This window comes from Gavia stellata, chromosome 2 (genome assembly GCF_030936135.1).
Source record: "Gavia stellata isolate bGavSte3 chromosome 2, bGavSte3.hap2, whole genome shotgun sequence".
Lineage (NCBI taxonomy): Eukaryota > Metazoa > Chordata > Aves > Gaviiformes > Gaviidae > Gavia > Gavia stellata.
This window is the reverse complement of record NC_082595.1, coordinates 23,644,799-23,664,783: the sequence shown is the minus strand read 5'-3', so window position 1 is coordinate 23,664,783 and position 19,985 is coordinate 23,644,799. Positions and strand designations below refer to the sequence as shown.

At 40.6% G+C, this 19,985-nt stretch overlaps 1 protein-coding gene and 1 long non-coding RNA gene across 4 annotated transcripts; one reads left to right on the top strand and one right to left on the bottom strand.

The window, feature by feature from the left end:
* The first annotated feature begins 281 nt into the window (after positions 1 to 281).
* Positions 282 to 17,674, top strand: CEBPZ (CCAAT enhancer binding protein zeta). 2 transcript variants are annotated; one of them, XM_059830866.1, is made up of 16 exons: positions 282 to 425; positions 584 to 2,100; positions 3,142 to 3,373; positions 3,935 to 4,106; positions 4,748 to 4,836; positions 5,919 to 5,972; positions 6,669 to 6,771; positions 7,936 to 8,004; positions 10,414 to 10,480; positions 11,936 to 12,036; positions 13,459 to 13,519; positions 14,626 to 14,834; positions 15,884 to 15,964; positions 16,427 to 16,512; positions 16,599 to 16,680; positions 17,465 to 17,674. In XM_059830866.1, exons 1-16 carry the CDS (start codon positions 282 to 284, stop codon positions 17,602 to 17,604), a joined length of 3,207 nt encoding a protein of 1,068 aa, XP_059686849.1. In that variant the 3' UTR covers positions 17,605 to 17,674. The 2 variants fall into 2 exon arrangements, with proteins under 2 accessions (XP_059686849.1, XP_059686855.1); XM_059830872.1 differs by having other exon boundaries at positions 15,884 to 15,967; positions 16,451 to 16,512.
* LOC132319633 (uncharacterized) lies at positions 17,527 to 19,820 on the bottom strand. Of its 2 annotated transcripts, XR_009484521.1 has the most exons (4): positions 19,719 to 19,820; positions 18,031 to 18,075; positions 17,682 to 17,765; positions 17,527 to 17,565 (listed from the first exon to the last, which is right to left on the bottom strand). It is a non-coding gene; the product is annotated as an uncharacterized LOC132319633 (long non-coding RNA). The 2 variants fall into 2 exon arrangements; XR_009484520.1 differs by lacking the exon at positions 19,719 to 19,820 and having other exon boundaries at positions 18,031 to 18,192.
* Between the last annotated feature and the right edge of the window lie 165 nt (positions 19,821 to 19,985).

Sequence of the window (19,985 nt, the reverse complement as noted above, 5' to 3'; positions counted from 1 at the left end):
CCGCGGCCCGCTCCTCCTCCACCGCCTCCTTCTCCTCCCGGGGTCCTGGCCGCTTGGTAGCCGCGCCGAGTCCCGTCGCCTGCGTGAGGACGAGCTACCGACTAAAGGCCGCTGGGGGTGGGCGGAAGGCTCTGAGCTCTGCCTGAGACCTCCCCTGCCCGCTCTCCCCCGCTCCGGCGAAGCCCACGCGCACTTCCTCGCGCCCCGCCTTGCAGGACCTGCGAGCCCGCGGGGCCGGAAGCGCGCGGTGCGCATGCGCGCGGAGCTTCCGGCGGTCGGCGATGGCGGCGTTGTGGGACTTCGGTGTGAGGGACCCGAAGGAGGCGGGCGGCGACAGTGCCGAGGAGGAGGACGATGACGAAGAAGAAGAAGAAGATGCCGAAGGCTTCACGCTGGACGAGGTGCTGCGCCTCGGCGGCACCAAGGTAAGGGCGGGGCGGGAGGGAGCGGGAGCACGTGGCGGCTGGGCCCGCCGGGACGGGCCCTTGTGGGGTGCGGGTGGGGGGGTTGGCGGGGGGAGCCATTGGGAGCGCGGGGCCTGGCGCCGTGTCCGCCTCTAACGGCCGTGCGCTCCCGCCCGCAGCAAGACTACCTGATGCTGTGCGCCGTGGACGAGGCGGAGGAGGTGGTGGACGGCGGCAAGAAGGACGCGATCGACGACCTGAAGGAAGGGGAGCTGGAGGCCTTTGTCAGCTCCCTGGGGCTCGGCAAGTATGCGAATAGTTGCCTCGTGGTGGAGGAGGGGGAGGAGGACGGCGGAGGCAGGGAAGAGAAAGAGAAGCCTCCAAAGAAAGAGAAGAGCAAGAAGGAAACTAATCCTCCTTCGTTAGAAGGGAAAAAAGAAAAAAAAGTCAAGGAAAAGGCAAGTGGTGTGAAAGAAAGTAAGAAGAAACAAGCTGGTGGTGATCAGGAGCAGCACCTTTCAGCAAAGGAGAGGCTGGAAGAAGATTATGAATTTCATGCTAGGCAAGTGATACTGATCAAACCAGGGGGCAAATGGTATGATCTAGAATACACCAACGAATTCTCTTCAGAGCTACAAAATCAGACGCTTCTGTCCAAGTACAAGGCCTTGGCCCAAAAGCTGTACCAACATGAGACAGACCTGTATAAGAACAAGACAGATTATCAGAAGGGGGCCTCTTCAGCGTGGATGAAAACTGTTGTGTCGTCAGGTACCTTGGCTGACAGGATGGCAGCGATGACTCTTCTCATACAGGACAGTGCTGTCCACAGTCTCGAATTTGTTGAGAACTTGGTAAACCTCATAAAGAAAAAGGGCAGCAGGCATCAGAGCCTTATGGCTTTGGATACTTTCAAGGAGCTTCTCCTTTCAGATCTCTTACCAGACAATCGAAAATTATGGTCTTTCTCACAGCGACCATTTAACAACATAGCGAAGATGTCAAGTGGCAACAGGGATTCAAGAGACAGACGGTTGATACTGTGGTACTTTGAGCATCACCTGAAACTGCAGGTGGCAGAGTTTGTGCAAGCGTTAGAAACGCTGAGTCATGATTCTCTGACAGCAACGAAATCCCGAGCTCTGGCAGTTGCCCACGAGCTTCTCTGTAACAAGCCTGAGCAGGAGAAAGTTCTACTTGTTCAGCTGGTAAATAAACTGGGAGACCCTCAGAACAAAATTGCCACCAAAGCCTCTTATCTTTTAGAGACGTTACTTCACAGGCATCCAAATATGAAGGGAGTAGTGTGCAGTGAGGTGGAGAGGCTTTTGTACCGGTCAAACATTAATGTGAAAACTCAATATTATGCCATTTGCTTTCTAAATCAGATAGTCCTCAGTCATGAAGAAAGTGCATTGGCTAACAAGCTGATAACTTTGTACTTTTGCTTTTTTCGGAACTGCATTAAGAAAAAAGACATTGAATCCAAAATGCTCAGTGCTCTTCTTTGCGGGGTAAACAGAGCTTACCCTTATGCTGAGACTGGTGATGAGAAAGTGAAAGAACAAATGGACACATTGTTTAAAGTTCTGCATCTTGTGAACTTTGGTACCAGTGTCCAGGCCCTGATGTTACTGTTTCAAGTGATGGACTCTCAGCAAACTGTATCAGATAGGTACTACGCAGCACTATACAGGTGAGTGACAAGTTTGCAATTTTTATATAAATTTCATTTTATGAGGTAGTCACCATTAATTTAAAGTTGTAAAAACACTTATTTTGCTTTAAAGATCTTTCAAGTTTTGCATCTCATTGGCTAAAAAATCTCACGTTTTGTATGAGCTAGAAGAAAAAGGATGTGATTTCTTTGACTTAATGTGGGGATAAAACAAATGGTAGTGGTAGGTCTTGAGAACACAAAATATGCATTTCATCTTTGCACTGTTATCCAGTGGCATGTTTTAATTCCACATATTATTTGAAACTAAGAGATAACTACTTCTTCTGAAATCACTTTTATAGGTACTGTGGTTTAGTTGCATAATAGCCTAAAATCTTGTTTCCTTTTTTCGTGGGGGTGTGGGAGAATATTATGTTAATATTTTAGATGATTTAATTTGTGTAGTTGGAAAGCCTCGTATTATAAAAGTATTTCTTTTTTGTCCCAGCTGATCGTTTAGACTCTTTGTAGGGTCCTTACAGGCATCTGTTTAGTAGACCAAAGGGAAGTTGCTGATTTTCTTAAAAAGGGAACTCAAGTTCCCCCAGAAAGTGTGATGTATTTAGGGGCCTTCCTGTGCCTGGCAGCCTGGAAAAAAAGTGGAGTAGAAAATGAACTTGCCAAAACATATGTCTGGTCTGATTGTGAAGCATGCTGATTGCTAACCATTTTCTTTCTATTTTTTTGAACATCTGAATAAATCGGATTAGTTTCTCGCATTGAATATCTCAAATTTTGAAACCGTTTTCAGCTGAACTCGGTTTCTTTATATTTTCTTACAATTTTTTTTTTTGTTTACTGATACAGTTGTTTGGTTTTTTTAAACCTTCAGTGTCTCATGTATATCTAGAAATAGTACACAGCTGCTGAGAGTTCAGGGTTGATTGTAATGGTTTTGAGTATTGGCGAACAAGCTGTCACTGGTCTCTGAAAAATGTAGATGACTGTTGTTAATAGCAATTATTCTCCTGCATGCATTATTACAATCAGCAATATTTTCTCCTGTGTTTTCTACAGGAAACTTCTAGATCCTGCTTTAGCAACCTGCTCAAAACCATCCATGTTTCTTAACCTTGTCTATAAATCTCTGAAGGCAGATGTAGTGTTACGGCGCGTGAAGGCCTTTGTGAAGAGGTTACTTCAAGTCACTTGTGGACAAATGCCACCCTTCATTTGTGGAACCTTGTACCTTCTGTCTGAGCTTCTGAAAGTAAAACCAGAGTTAAGGGTCCAGTTACAGGATCATGTGGTATAAGATGATTTCTTTATCTCATTGTTTTTTCAGTAAGAGCTAGTTTCATAAGCACCTTTCCCTAACCTGTTTTATAGCAACCTGAGGGTTTGCCAATATGTTATGGGAGAAAACACTTGAACAATTGTAACTACATAAAAAATCTGCATAGATGAGAGTGTTTTAAGCATTCTAGCAGGTCCTATGGGCTTTATTCACGGAGAGAGGATTATTTTGCTAAATGCTGTATAAGTAAGCAGGTAAACATTCTTCACCCAAAAGCTTTGTGAAAACACAGCCTGTTTCTTCTGTCTGCAGTCTCTGAAGTATAGCTAGGCAGGACTGGATTTGTTTTTTCTTTCTTCAGACAGGGAGGGACCATTAGACTTTTGTGACGTAAGCTGTAAAGTTCGATTTTAAGTCCTGTATCAAGGCCAGAAATATGTATTGCTTAAACATCGGCCATAATTGGTTTATATTTTTGTAAGTAGCTTCTTAAGAACTACATGTGCATTTTTCTAATAAATCAGAATAAAACTGGAAAGGAAAAGCTGTTTGGTAACATTTTTTGTTGTTTAGGAGTCGGAAGATGAAGAGTGCTTTAAGGATCAAGAAGATGCTGAAGCGGGTGAGGAAGAATTTGTGGATGCAGACAAAGTAGAAGGTGAAAAGAGGAGCACGACAGAAAATTCTGTTAAAACAAACGATTCAAATTCAACAGCCTCGTGGGTGCATCATCTGAATATGGGAGGTAAATTAGCAAGAAAATGTAATTCATTTAACTTCTAACATTCCATAACAGTGACGTGTTGATCAAGACTTGTTGTAAAATCAAGTGATTAAAACGTTATTTTAGTTTTTCAAACTGAAGTTTAATTCAAAGCAATCAGTCAGAATAATTTTTCATTATCTGTTAGCTCAGTAGTGATGAAGAGACTGGATGAATCTGGTAGCATATTTTGCTTTATGCATTTTATTGCATTTGTGCCTAAGCAATAAACAGGCTTGGGATCTTTTGCTTCCGTGTTCAAATGCCTTCAGAGCAATGTAGCCAAGGTTAGGATGTGTGACTGCTCATTTGCTTATGAAGCTTGCTTAGAACAATTCGTCTAGCTTTGAACCTGCTTCTAGTTTCACTCTTTCCTGAGGACCTTTTGGAATGGAGCAGGGGTTTTCAGGAGCTTCCCTGGAAGCATGTAGGAACTCACCTGTGCACCTGGTCATACACTGGGGAAGGGCAGCTGAATATAACCCTTACTTGCTACTGAATGAATCTGTGGCATGTCCAGCTAAGAATGATGGGCAGCATTACTGTCGTGGTGAAATGAAAATAATACTCTCATAAAGTGGCCTGAGAAAATTTAAGATGTTTTCATCTCCTCCGCCCCTCAGGCAGGAAGAGTGGAGCTTCGTATGATCCTATGCACCGAAGTCCTTTATACTGTGGTGCTGAAAGTACAAGCCTTTGGGAACTGAAGAAGGTAAGGCATTCTTATGTTGTGGATCACTGTGTTTCTTAATGTGGCCCTTGTATTGAGAGAAGAAAATTAACTTCGTTGTTCTTGGAGTAGCTACCTGGATAACATAACTGAAAGGTTAAACGTTATATTGTTCAGCTTTAAGCTTGTGTATGTTACATACAACGCTGATATTCTGGAGTAGGGAATAGGAATTTTTAAGTGGAGATTTGGACAATAATCTGTTTTGACTTCTGGATCTTAGCTTTCTATCACTAAAGCTTTCAAGTGTTGAATTAAATAAAATTTTAAGTGAGAATGTATTTAGTTAATGCAAACAAAAGATTAGAACTTGAAGTTCTTCAGTTCAAGGGCAGAGCACGTCAGCCTTGCACTACTACCTGCGTCTGTGTGTTATTTGGTGTGCTGGTTTTGGCTGGGACAGAGTTAACTTTCTTCATAGCAGCTAGTATGGGGCTGTGTTTTGGATTTGTGCTGGAAACAATGTTGATAAAGCAGGGATGTTTTAGTTACTGCTGAGCAGGGCTGGCACAGAGTCAAGGCCTTTTCTGCTCCTCACACCACCCCACCAGTGAGTGGGCTGGGGGTGCACAGGAAGTCGGGAGGGGACACAGCCGGGACAGCTGACCCCAACTGACCAAAGGGATATTCCATACCGTATGACGTCATGCTCCGCATATAAAGCTGGGGGAGGAGTAATGGCGTTTGTCTTCCCAAGCAACCATTACATGTGATGGAGCCCTGCTTTCCTGCAGATAGCTGAACACCTGCCTGCCCATGGGAAGTAGTGAATGAATTCCTTGTTTTGCTTTGCTTCCTTGCGTGGCTTTTGCTCTACCTATTAAACTGTCCTTATCTCAACCCACGAGTTTTCTCACTTCTGCTCTTCCGATTTTCTCCCCCATCCCACCTGGGGGGAGTGAGCGAGCGGCTGTGTGGTGCTTAGTTGCTGGCTGGGACTAAACCACGACAGTTACAGAGAGGACTTATGACATAGTGGTGTTGTCAGGAGTCTGATACGTCAACATGAGTAATGACTGTGTTTATTTTAAAGTAGAAACAAATAAGTGATTCATGTTTTTCAGCTTTCTGAACATTTTCATCCATCTGTGGCCCTATTCGCAAAAACAATTCTAGAAGTAAGTGCTTTTCCTAGTCTGTAGCTTTGAAGTTTGATTTTTGTTAGCTGTCATTTGCCATTTGAAAAAATACATTATAAAGCCTCCTTGCACTCTGCAGGTAACCAGCAGCTCTGCAGCACTGTAACATACATTCAAATGCAAATCTTTTCATGGAGTTAGTGTTTTATCTAAAGGATGCTGCTCACAGAAGTAATTAACTTGGTAGAAATGTGGGTATTACATGATTCTTAAAGCTCTTTTAGAGTTTTGGTCTAGCTTTTTATTTAGCGTGGGGTTTTTTATGTGGGGAACTCTGCTGTTGGAACAAATTATTTTTTAATACTGTTGTGGTATTGTGCCAAAAATACTCAAACCTACACAAATACATATTTTAAATATTTATTTTTATTTGAATATATGGTATCCAAATAGTGCTGAGTATTAATGGCTGTTAGAAGAGTACATTGCAAGGCAGTTCATCACTGAAACAAAGTGAAGAACGTGTTTTTTAGTTAAGAAAATATGAAATTCCAAAAATCAGAATCTGTACAGGAGTGTATTAACTGGTCAGGCTAATGTGATGAAGTATCCCCAAGTCTTTGTCTTTTTAAGGTGTGGTCTAATGTTGTTCTTGGACTGTTTGAATCCTCTGTGTTTAGTTGCTGACTTTCTAAAATGAAGACCTTAATGATTTTGGCTTTTTTCTTCTTTCAGGGCAATCACATTCAGTACTCTGGTGACCCTTTGCAGGATTTCACGTTAATGAGATTCTTGGATCGCTTTGTGTACAGAAATCCCAAACTCCGTAAAGGCAAAGGTACGAACTTCTCTGTACATATTAGCATATGATCTTGATTACTGATGGTGACCAAACCCTTTTTCTCACAGATTGCCAATTACCCTTTGTGCTTGTCAGGTATTTGGGGTGCATGTGGTGCAACAAAGGAGTGGGATCAGTCTTCAGGGCTGCAAGAGAGATGTCTGCAACTCAGAACCAGCTGACAGTCACATACTGCTGCCTCTCACATCTGCAGTGCAGAAATTGCTAACCTAGCAGGAATAAGCAAAGTTATAGGGGAATGTAAACACTACAGAATGGTTGAGGTTGGAAGGGATGTCTGGAGGTCATCTGCTCGAGCAGGGCCACCTAGCGCAGGCTGCCCAGGCTCTCCAGATGGCTTTTGAATGTCTCCAAGAATGGAGTCTCCACAGCCTTTCTGGGCAACCTGTGCCAGTGCACAATCGCCCTCGCAGTAAGAAAGTGTTTCCTGATGTTCAGACAGAGCCCTCTGTGTTTCAGGTTATGCCCATCACCTCCTGCCCTGTCATAGGCACCACTGAAAAGTGCCTGACTCTGTCTTCTTTACCCCCTCCCTTCAGGTATTTATATACATTGATGAGATGCCCCTGAGCCTCCTCTACTTCAAGCTGAACAATCATAGCTCTCTCAACATTCCCTCACAGGAGAGATGCTCCAGTCCCTTCATCATCTTAGTGGCCTTTCTCCGGACTCTCTCCAGTATGCCAATGTCTGCCTTGTCTGGGAAGCCCAGACCTGGACACAGCACTCCAGGTGTGGTCTCACAAGTGCTGAGTAGAGGGGAAGGATCACCTCCCTCCACTTGCTGGCCACACTCCAGCTGATGCAGCCCAGGATACGGCCAGCCTTTTTTTCTGCAGGGGCACATTGCTGGCTCACAATCAACTTGGTGTCCACCAGAATGCCCAGGGTCTTTTCCGCCAAGCTGCTTTCCAGCTGGGCAGCCCCCAGCATATACTGGTTCATGGGATTCTTCCTCCCCAGGTGCAGGACACTGCACTTCCGCTTGTTGAACTGCATGACAATTCCTTTCAGCTCATTTCTTCTGCCTCTTGAGGTCCTTACGGATGGCAGCAAAACCCTCTGGTGTTTCAGCCACTCCTCACAGTTTTCTATCAATAATAATAAAGTAGTTTTTTTCTGATTTATGTTCTGCTACAGAAAACACCAGCAGCGTGGTAATGCAGCCGAAGAAGAAGCAGTTTATGAAAGATATGCAGAATCATGCAGGTAAGCCAGCCCCTTTTCAGTTAAGATTATGATGGCTAAAAAATTCTTGGCTGGTTGTTGTAGACATGTGTCACCTGCGCTGTCTATGCTATTTCTGTTAGCACTAAAAGAAAGTCCTGTCCATCAGGAGTGCAGTGGTGGTGCCTGATGTTCAAGATCAGGTCTAATCTTCTTGTAAGGGTGCATGGAATCTCCACAGCTGAAACTTTGGATCCATTGAATCATTTTAAGAACAAATGATATAGAGAAAGTCAGTTACCTCAACTGTTAGCCTCTTGAGTAGGAAAACATTTTGTCTTCTACTGTAGCACTTGGCTACACACCAACTTTTTTTTAAGACCTTTCTTTTCTCTCTGTTTTTCCCCCCCTAATTGTCGATTACTTTCTATTGTAGTGATTACTTTTTCTTAGGCAATGCATGATGAAGATCATACCTTCTGTTTAGCCATCCTATTAAGAAATGTGTTAACAGCAAAGGACAGAGCTACTGAAAACTGTGTGCCTTGTTGTCTGTGCTATTTTTGCTATGACCTGCATATGCTTCCTAAACCTTCTCTTAGGCTAAGTTGTCTTTTTCCTGCATCCCCCTAAAAGGAAATACACCCCCTGGGTAAAGAGTAGGTTTGCAGTCTTGTATAAAAAGTTCAGAACATTGTTACAAATTTGCTTGTAGCTGGCAGTGTGACCCCTTAGGGGGAAAAACAGCTAAAAAAAAGCCTTAGAATTTATTCCAACTAATCATACTTCTAGTTAGAAGAGCAATCTGTTAGGGTACTAGCTTCAGAGGGTCATGAACTTATAAAACAATAACTGAATTTTCTGCTCACAAACATGCCATTCTGAAGTCTGGCATCCTAGTTTTACAAATAATGTTTTTTGAAGTTCTTAAAAAGTAGTTAATATAGTAGTGTTGTGTAGTTCATGTTTTTAGTTGTTTCCAAGTTATCATATAATTACTTTTATGTTGCTTATTGTGATTGAAAAAGGACTTAAAATCTCAGAAAATGGATTTATATAATGATTTAAATCACATTAAGCTCTTTCATTAAATGATATGGATTAGTCCATGCAATGCCACAGCTGCAGCTATTGTTGGGATTAGTGTAAGGTATCTTTGGCACTGTTACTTTGCTAAGAGTTATTCTTGCCTCCAGAAATAGGCTGCCTTTTGTCTTGTCCCACTGTTTCCAATTATTCAGGGCAGGATATGGTGGTAAGAACTAGCAGTTAAGAAAGGGTAAAGGGTAAACCATCACTAAAACATGCTGCTTGAGGGCAGAAGAGGTACCATCTTCTGTGGCAGAATCTCTGTAAGGTTCCCAGGGATGTGCTTTCCTCTAACTTTGGGTCTGTTTTGGGTCTGTTGTGTTGCACAGAGGTTTTAGTTATACAGATCAGCTGAGGTACCTTTACTGATGCATGGGTTTATGGCTGTTATAGCTTAAAGTAGGAATTTCTACCTGGAATGCATTTGAAGCTACAATTTGTTTATCGCATTCTTTAGTTTATTCTGAGTTGAAGGACTGCACTGAGCATTTAGAACTGGATTTGAGGAATTTAAGTGTTCTACAAATGAAACATCTGATACAAAAATATGGATATATTAATATGGACACAAAAATCTGCACTTGTTGTGTGTAGCTGGTCTCTGCTGAGGCTTAGAGAACTGAGATTGCAAATCCTCTGGTACCTTCTGCTGTTCATTTGCAGACTCCTTCTGTGAGTATGCTGATCTGGTTCCAGAAACTTGGACCCTTGTCACTTAGAAAATGTAATAATCTGTGCCCACTGAGATAATCAGTAGCTCTTTCTCTTTTGTTTTACTTATGAGGTGGAGGAGGGAAGGGGAATGTATGAGTGTAAAAAGCTTCTCCGCAAGGAACCTGATCAATACCCTAGTCAATCTGCTGTTGCAGCGTCATATTTTGCCTCTGTTCCTCAGAAATGGAGGCAGGGTGAGACTTGATCCCTTCTTCAACATGCTCAGCTGGTGTATGGTCCTGCCTTGCAGCAGCTGACAAACATTTCTACTGCCAGGAGTACTGGGCAGAAGTATTTCCAGTGTTTTAGTGCATGACAGCGAATATATCTTATTTCCTACTTTTTTTTTTCTTTTTTTTAAATGCATTTCTGCTGTAGGTGATTGCAAAACCTCCCTTGCTGATACATAAATTAGAATCTGGTTAGGGCTTTGCCTCTTGAGTTTTTCCATAGGGTCTGCTCACATCTAAGTATCAGTATGTACACTGAGAACTGTTAGTTTGAAGACATTTTGAGATGAGCTCCACTTTATTTAATGGATGACACCGGGTGTCTGCATACTTCTGTCTGTGCATGCTGTTTAACCTTTTAAAAGAATAACAATCATTTCAACTTGAGGTAAAATCAGTTCTTTTTTTGTTTTTGCAGTCAACAGTAAGGAATTCCGTGCCAAAGATGAAAGCAAAATCCCAGTGGATGAAGTGTTTTTTCACAGGTAATGAAATACTTGTGAACATTAGTTTTAAGTGTTGTTTTTTAATGCAATGCCTTCAAAACCCATTACATTTCATCAGTATTCTCTGGTATTCCAAGTGTTTGCAAAATTTGATTAATTTGAGTGACTTGTGATGATAGTACTTTCCTTAGAACGTAATTACAACATTTGTCAAAAGTGCTTAGTAAAGAATATCACTTACAAACAAAGGCAATCAGTGCTTGTAGTCTAAAATTAATTAAGTAAGTTGACATTGTAATAAAGAAGCCTTAAACAATGGGTAATGATGAATGTCTTGTGGGTTGTAATTCTTGTGCATTAGAAGTATATTTAAAAAAAAACTTGTTTATGTTATTAGCATCAAAGCTCATTAGAACAATGCAAAAAAGTCAGAGGAGCTAGTTTTCTGTGTATTTATTTTTTTATTATTCATAGTTCTTTCCATTTAGTTGGCTTCCCTTTAGATTGTGGCTTAGAATGTGGCTGTAACACTAAAATTGAAGTGATACACATTTGGCAAAGATTTGTTCTTATTAGATCAAAATACTGGTTATCTGTGAGTGTCTCCTTAGGAAATCAGTATTTGAATTAACTTCATTTATTTTGTTTAATTAACTTTGTTGTTGTTTAATATATTCATTGCTGTAGGGGCTTTTAAGAATTTTTGAAGTATCATGTTAATGGAACTTTACTAATTTTAATTGATTAATATTATAGTATTGAAGCTTATATTATTAATAAATAAATAAAACAGTGGTATTAATTTTGAGATTAAAGAAAAGCAGCTTAAAAACATGCCCCTGTCTAAAAAGTTAACAGCATTGTTACACTGAAGATGACTGAAACTGAGATTACACATTTAAAGTCTTCCATATGAAGTGTTGTACTCTTTTGCTTTTGTATATGAAAAATTCTTTTCCAACCTTAGTGAATCTGTGAAAATTGCCTTCTGTGTTCGATGGTTCTTTAATATGAAATGAAGGAGAGAAAGTGGTTTAAAATGGCTGACGGAAGGTAAAACTAAGCACACAAACGAATAGGGCTATGGGGGAAAATTTAACAGAACTTAATGGGCAAAACTCTTTTATATATTTGCTCCCCTACTCCCCCCCAATTAGATTCAAGTTGAACTTGATCCTTTCTTCCTTATCAGTATGAGGCAGATTTTCACATCTTTCTTGTGCCCCGTTATAAACTCACTATGTTCAAAATAAATTCCGGCACCTTTGGCTGTGAAATTTCTTTGTTTTGAATCTTATAGTAGTGGCTTACTCTTTGAAAAACAAAGAAAATACAAATCTCTGATTTGAGATGCGTTTGAAACCATTACTTACAATTTTCAACTGGCAACATACACGTGAAACAATCTGCAGGTGTTTTTTTTTTTTTTTTTAAAAACTTGTCATAAAAATAATCACCTGTAATTTTGTGTCTGAGAGCAATGTATTATTTCAGATTTTATTCAAAGTTTGATAAGAGGAGAGAGAAACAAAAGCGTCAGGATGATGAAGAAAGTGTGGAAGATGTAGATGATGATGAATTTGAGAGAGCATTGGGTAAGGTTGTGTTTTTCCTTGCAGTAACTATCCCAGTATTTCCTGCTTTTGCAAATTATTAATTTATGCTTTTTGTAGTTTATATTGTATAAAAGAGCCAGATACAGGAATATGGAAGTGGAAGAAAACTGGCTTTCCAATTCCCATTCAATGCTACTACAGCCAGCAGTTCATACTATCTGTCACATAAGCCAGCTGGATGGCCATCCTGAAGAGGTGTACTTCAGTGGCGTTCAGCTTGTTTGAATGGTTGGAAATTGTCCGATTTTGAACATAAGCTCATGAGTGGCCATTCATGCCTTTTTGTTCTTTTCCTAACGTAGTCTGAGCGTTAAATAACTTTTCCTAACAGCATGTAACATTTGCTTCTATTCTTTCTTTACTGCTTGGCCTTTTTCAATCTTCCTTACAGTTTCTCTCATTGTTCCTAACATCTTTCATGAGGTTATTTGTTCAGTTAGGTCCTTGGCAAACTTCTGCAGTAGTATTAGCTCTTCCTGTTGCATGTACTTTTGTTTGCTTTGGAATTAGTGTATGAGTTGTTCCAGAATCTAAATTTATTAGTGCACCATAAAATGTCCATTATTTTATGATTTCATATTTTACTTACAGAGTAATATTTGTATTTGAAAAAAAAATATGTGGTTACCTCTCCATAACTGTTTTGTACAAGATTTTTAGAGAATTCTGAACTCCCATAGCAGGAGTCTTCCTTAGTGATGCAATTGGTATGGTCTTAGTTATGACAAGAATCTGTTACTAATTGTGTTTGTCATTTTATTGTTAGTATCTCTAATAAGTTGACTGTCTCTGAGAATTTGCTTCATAAATTCAGAGGCTTAAATTAAGGACCCTCTAATGGTAGTGTTTACTCTTTGAAACAGAACAGTTGTAATTTTTCAGATTTTGTTTTTACCTGCTATTTTATATAGCAATTTGTTCCTAAGTGAATCTGATAATAGGAGCTTTCATCCTCTTGTCTGCTTGCTTTTCTGTCAAAAATTACAGTGAATACTTCTAATCTGAAAATTAACATACAGATTAGCTGGCAGGACACTTGCTTGGGGTATCTGAATTGAGTCTTTGTTCTACCTGACTTGGAGTAAGCGTTTGAGACTTGTGATATCCCACCTGCCAACTAAGTTTGAATCACTGGGCAATTGTGTGTCCGTTTGTGTCTGTCTGCTTCCCACATCATCGTAGTTCTGCCCAGAAATTACATCCTCGGTAAAAGAGAACTTTAGGTAACTGTTTTGTGGAGTATTTTTCTATACAACCCTTTGGTATCAGGGCCCTTTGTTACTGATGCAGATCATATAAACTGTTCAGGAAAATGATACCCAAAAATAATATATTTTGCAGTGACTTCATATTTCTTTGTTTGACTTTGTTTTGTAGTAATAAGCAATTTTTTCCCCCTAGATACATTTGAAGCTGCTGATAATGCCATTGATGTTGGCCAGGATGACCTTGATTTTGCTGGGTAAGGCTTTAAATTGGTTCTTTCATCTCTTGTTTTAATACCTACATAGAGTTTTACTCTACAAAATTGGCTAGACCTTTTTCAAAAAGTCTCAGAATATCACCTTGCAAAGAAGGCAATAGCAGTTGAACGCTGGGTAATGCTGCTTTTCTGCACGTCCCATAATGCAGCACCATGATCTGTGGTGCTTACAGTCTGCTGGCTTGACGCATGAGACCTGTAGTATTTTATTTATACAATGCAGTGACCCACTAAGCAGGGTAAAATCTTACTTGTTTTTCATTGTCTCAGGTTTCTGTTTGAGAATTACGAAGTACAAAAGTAAGCAGAATGAGGCATAATGGTACTGCTGCTGTAAGGATTGGTTGTAACTGGACCTAATGCAGTAAATAAACTTGGTGGAATCCAGAATCGCAGAGCTCAGTTCTCAGGAAGTCAGCAGTTTTATTAATCAAAGAATTATTTAAGTTGGAAAAGACCTTTAAGATCATTGAGTCCAACCGTGAATGATTAAGTAGCCTCCTTTTTACTTAAAGTATCTGCAATACAGCTTTCGAATCAGCACAGAAACTTTTCTTCTTGAGGTGAAAGGAGAATTAAAGCTTAAACTTCTAGTGAAACCTGAACATTTTTGTGATCCAGACTGGTGTGAGTAAAAAAAAGCAAAGAGGAAACAAAAAAACAAGTAACCATCTAGTATGTGAAGAACCATGTTTCCTTTCTGAAGAAAAAGGAGTCTTTATTTCTTCATTTAGTAGAGTTGCTAGGGATACCAGCAGTTTGTGTGTTTTACAGAAAAGACTTTCTGAAAAGGAGCAAAGGCATGTAGGAAATAGAATACTGAAGCTGACATTTCTGTTAATTTCATAATAGGATTTTCTCCAGAACTTCTTAAAAGGGTTGACTTTTATAACACAGTTCCATATGCTGATGTTGAAAACATACCTGAGTGCATAATACATGTTTCTTAGGTCTCAGCCTAATTTACAGTAGTTTGCAATGATGTTGAACTTTTCTAACATAGTGTTTGGCGGTAGATAGATGTTATCTGGATGCAAATAGTATTTTGCCAGATGAAGTGCTAAGCTTGTTACGTATTTTTTTAGTAATATAAAAAAGAAAACCAAAGGTGGTAAGAAAGGTCAAAGAAGCGAGGAATCCAGTGCTGACTGGGAGGATTCTGATGATGAAGATGAATTCAGTGATCTGGATGATGAGGAAGTCTCCTTAGGAAGTATGGAGGAAGACTTTGGAGAGGATATGGATGAAGACGGAGGTGTATTTATGGATGTGTCTGATGATGATAACAGCCTAGGTAAAGTACTACTTATTATCAAAAAACAAGAAGAAAAAGCTTTAAAAATAGGTTATCTAATATGTAATTACATATATAAATTCAGATATAGTTACCTAGGTGGGAGGTTTGGCTTTTAAGTAAAGAAGTGACAACAAGTACTTCTCTGGACAATGAAGTCTTAAGAGAAATGTTTGTTGGCACAGTCTCCTAGGTGAGAGTGGGAATTACGCATCTGGCTACAAAAACTTGCAAACAAGACATGTTTCTTTCATTTCAAAAACAGTGGCAGTAACAAAAGTAGCATTATACACAAATAACTGGCTACAGTAGGCAGAAGTATTAAAAGATCTCAAAAATTAAAAAAAAAATCTGGTACTTAGTATTTTTTTTTATTTCTTTAGACCTAGTTAATGTTGATTTTTAATTTTTTTTTTTAGATGAGGCAACTTTTATCTAAATTGCTGTGTCATAAGTAACAGCTTACTCTTCTAATACAGCTACACATCCAAATTTTTATTACCACTGTAATAATAACTGATCATTGCACCTGCATGGTTTTATTATCTTTGCATCTGAAAAGCACAGTTTACACAGTATACTCTTTATGTGGCTGGAAAAGCACAGATTAATGGAGTATTTCAACTAAAAACTTATGATCACAGGAAGATGATTGAGGGTAGAGGAGGTAAACTATTCATACAGCTGTTAACACATTAGTCTTTCATGAGATTATTATTTCACTAAACTTACCAAGCAGACATTCAAGGTTTACATAACTCCTGCTTTTAGCCTTCATATTTTACGTATCTTAGTATCATATTTCATTCCTTTTTGGTGCTGTGGAAAAAAAGCATAAAGAATAGCACACCACAATTTTTAATTGTCTGGGTTGAAGAAATCCCAGATTTGGTTGTGTGCGCTGTGTTTTAAACTTTTTTGAAAGTAAAGACTCAGACCATTATGACAAATATGCCTAAAAAGAAATTTTAGTCTCTGCTGTGCTTTAAGTACATGTACATGGTGTGAGAATGAGGGATTGAGGTATCTTTTTTTTTTTCTCCTGTCAGACCCGAACAATGACAAACAATTGAAGTCTGTCAGTAAAAAGGGCAAGAGAAAGAAAGATACGAATTTTGTGGGATCACCTGAAGGTAAGGAAACACTGCCATGATTTACATTTGAGAAGGCTTAATAAAAATACAGTCTGTATTTGGAATCAGAGGGGTTTAGTACAGTGGGTTATCTACACTTTTGGGTCTGGGTTCAGATTGGAATAAACCATTAATGAAAAGGAGGTTGTCCTCCAAGCAGTGTGGCCTAATTCAGAGTGACAATCTGCTGTTGAAGGACTGAGAATTGGAGAAGGAACTTCTGAAGGAAGGGTGGAGTTGTACTGGTGGTTTGTGCATCTATTACTAACACCTGATGCACAGATTTATGCTATCTGGTTCTTGGTTGGAAACTTTTTTCCTTTTTTTTTAGGGGAGGTAAAGAATAAAGGTTTCTAACACAGCTGTTTTAGATGGTCTCATTAAATAAATAGAAAAAAAAATAAAAACATGGTAACACTTTGTTTTAGTGTCTTTGTGAACTTGAAATTCTGTCTTGTAAGAGTAAATACTTTTTGTTTGAAGGATCCAACCGAGGAAGGAAGAGAAAACTCAAAGATGCCAGTATACTGGCATCTGCAGAAGAGGTGAGTTTGATCAGTGCTTAGCAAAAAGTGATCAAGCATTTTACGTGTTTCTTTGTAATAAAATACTAAAATTTCTCTCTTTAAAGTTTGGCTATCTGCTGGATGAAAATGCTGGGTCCAAGTTTGACAATATTGGAGTGAACGCCATGGCCAACAGGGATAATGCAAGTAAGTACATGCTACAAATAGCAGATAGTTGTAATGCTGTTTTACTTCTTTCTCTTCAAATTCTGTAGTTAAAAAGATGTACCTTCTTTAACTGAAATACACACGTGGTCAGAAATCACACAGTAGGGACAGTAGCTCAATGTCAGTAAGACATGACTTAGTTTTCTTCAGTTACGAGAAATGCCCAGGGCTTCAGAAAAGAGGAAGAGGCTATCATGTGGCCCTTTCACACTGTAAATAAGGACAGGCAGTATGCTGTTTGTGAAGCATTCGTGTGAATTTTGCTCTGATAAAGAGTGTCCAGGATTCTTGTGAAGGGAAGGCATAAGGCATGGCTGTCTTCATCTACTTACTGGAGTATTACCTTGCTATATTGGTGAAGCTAAAGTAGTTTCCCAGAAATAATTCTAATGAATTAAATGTGTATATACTGATTGAATAATCAGTCCTTTGTAGAGCTTTTACAAGTCTTGCTGGTGTCACCTGAAAAATGTTAACAACACTCAAACACTGTGTACTTCTAACACAAGCATTTCTAGCATTAGTAAAATACAAAGCAATGGCAAGAGCGGTCTTAAATTCTGAGGTTCTGAGATGGTAGGGTATGTTTTGTGAAATGAAAAAACCAAAACTTTCTCTGGTGTCAAAAAAAATTGGCAGCTTGCACTTTATTAACATTTATAAATACAGTAGCCAAGTTTTAACTTTTACGTGATTCATCTGTATTCCACATCACGGTCAGAGGTATCCATCGGCCCCTTATTTCTCACCTTTCCTCTTACAGATGTCAAACAGATCCAGTGGGAAATAGAGCGTGACAGGTGGCTTCACAATAGGGATGTGAAAAGCATCATCAAAAGGAAGAAACAGTTCAGGCACAGAGGGCTGAAAAACAAGTACAAAGGCAAGAAATCAAAAAGATGAACTGGACGTTTTAATGTGGACATTTTTACAATAGTTATTCTAAAATAATTTTTTAACTAATCACGCATCTTTCTTACTTCAGTTCTTGCTGCTTAACCATGTCATTTGGTCATTCTCCCTTATGCCGTGAATTCCAGACCACTCATTGGATTTGTAATACACTGAAAAATAGGAAATTCCATGTCAGCTGTAAATTAGGCATGCCTGAAGGTGAGCCACTTTGTGGCTAGTTTTGTTGAATGTATAGTACTCCAGTTCTGAGGACTCTGTCCAACAGTCTGACACTCCAGCCACACCTATGCATAACAACAAAAACTTCTGCAGTGTCTCCTGGGGTAAGTTTTAAGCAATAATAAAATTGTTTTTATACATAAGATGCAACAGAAGCTTCAGACATCCTTCTGAAGCCAGCAACTACAGACCTACCTTCCAGAATTGATGGAAACCTCTTCTGCATTGTATATCTGAAATCTGACAAGAAAATCACAGTTACTTTACCCAACATATTTTAAGACAAATAATTAAATGCACCCTTTTTCTCACTAGATTAGTTTTACCTGTGTTTGTCTGAACTCCTTAGTTACAGCCACCATTAAATAATGTGATCTGAATTTACTTTTTTTTTTTTATTGTCTCACAGACTTTATTCAGGTTACTCATATGTGCAGCCCTATCATCACAGTGTTTTCTGAGCTTCCTCACAATTGCGATAACCACATACAAGCTACAGATTCCCAGGAAGCTGAGTACCTCCCATAGACTGACATGCAAATGAAAACTGGGAAAAGGACTGTTTACTTACACAGCTTTAGGTGTTCACTGCATCCTTCAGTGGGCCACTCTGGTAACCCAGTGGAAAAATCATGTAATGACAGCTTTATGCTATTTTAATGATTTACAGCAGCTCATAGAAGGATTTTATCAATGCTAGTACTAGCACAAAGAAAGTGGTAAAAGCCTCATTCTAGCTGTTAGATGAGCTCACTGCACCTTACAGAACTACAAGAACTACAGCTGAAGAAAATCTTCTGCAAAGGCATATAAGAGCCTAGAAGGACCTAGAACTGGAAAGGGACAAATGAGAAACCATGAATGCCCAGCACCAAGTTACCAAGATAGGCTGATACATCTATTTTCCACATTTTAGTTATATAGTTTTTAATAAAAATGCAAAGAAAGTTAGCTTAAGTGTAACAGCCTGCTGGCAGCTGAATCTGGGATAAATGCAAACTGATGTAGTGTAGGTGAAGTTCAGCTTGAACTTGGTTTAAGACTACGCAACTGCTGAAATGGATGGGCTTGCACCCTCCCAGCCACAGCAGCAGCTGCCTTTCAGCTTGCACTGACCCTGAAGGTAGCAGGACTGACTGCCTTTTCCTGCAGGGGCGCAGGTCTGTCAAACTAGTGCTGCACCCTGCAGAGCCCTGAATGCAAAATAAGGCCACCGCTGTGCAGAGCAACCTCCTTGCAATAATTAAGCTGGTGCCTGGCTTATTTTTCTGACCTAAGCACTGAGGCAGAAGTCCAAGAGACTTAAGGGACTGAAGCTAAATCACCTGAAAGATGATGCTGGCTGCCTCATGCCAACCAGGTCTGTTGTCTATCTGGGAAATGTCAAATCATGGAGCCTGCAAGACCTAGATGCAAGCCAGGGCACCCCTTCAAGGGCTGAACACCAGATGCCTGAAACGGGACTGATCAATTCCTGCCTCATTTGCAGACAGCCTCTACTTTTCCAAGTCCCTGTTTGAGCCGATGCTGTCACTATTAAAACGCACAAGATCCAGCTTTGTTCCTGGTGGTCACGTGCTGCCTTTCAACAGTTTCCCCACGGTTTTGGTTTTATAACACTAAAAGAGCAGGTTGTCCTTGAGGACCCGTGTGACTAGTGACTACTGTGTACCTACACCAATACAAGCCGAGATACTGACCCCGACGCGGCCGGTTTTCTTAAAAACCCCGCGCGCGCAAGCACGCAGCGCATGCGCCGTGGCGGTGTGAGGCGCTCCGCGCGCCTCAGGTGGCCGCCGCGCAGCGGAGCTGCCCCTGTCACGCCGGCACTGGCAGCCGCCCCCTCCCCCGGCGGGCTGTGACCCCCGGCCGCCCCGCCGCACCTTGGCTGCGGTCCATGGCGCGGTAGAGCAGGAGGGCGCCGAGCAGCCCTGCCGCCTCCAGCAGAAGCACCCCCGTCACGACGCGCCGCGCCATCGCCTCCAGCGGGGCACGGCGCCCTTCCGTTACCGCCGGTAATGGCTGCACATGCGCAGTACGCCCGCGCCTTTTCCGCAGAGGCGGGCCGCGCATGCGCATTCTTTCCTTTCTCGTCTGCCCGGTCCCGTAAGGCGGACGGAGGCGCGTCTCGGCAGCCTGCGGCTCTCCCC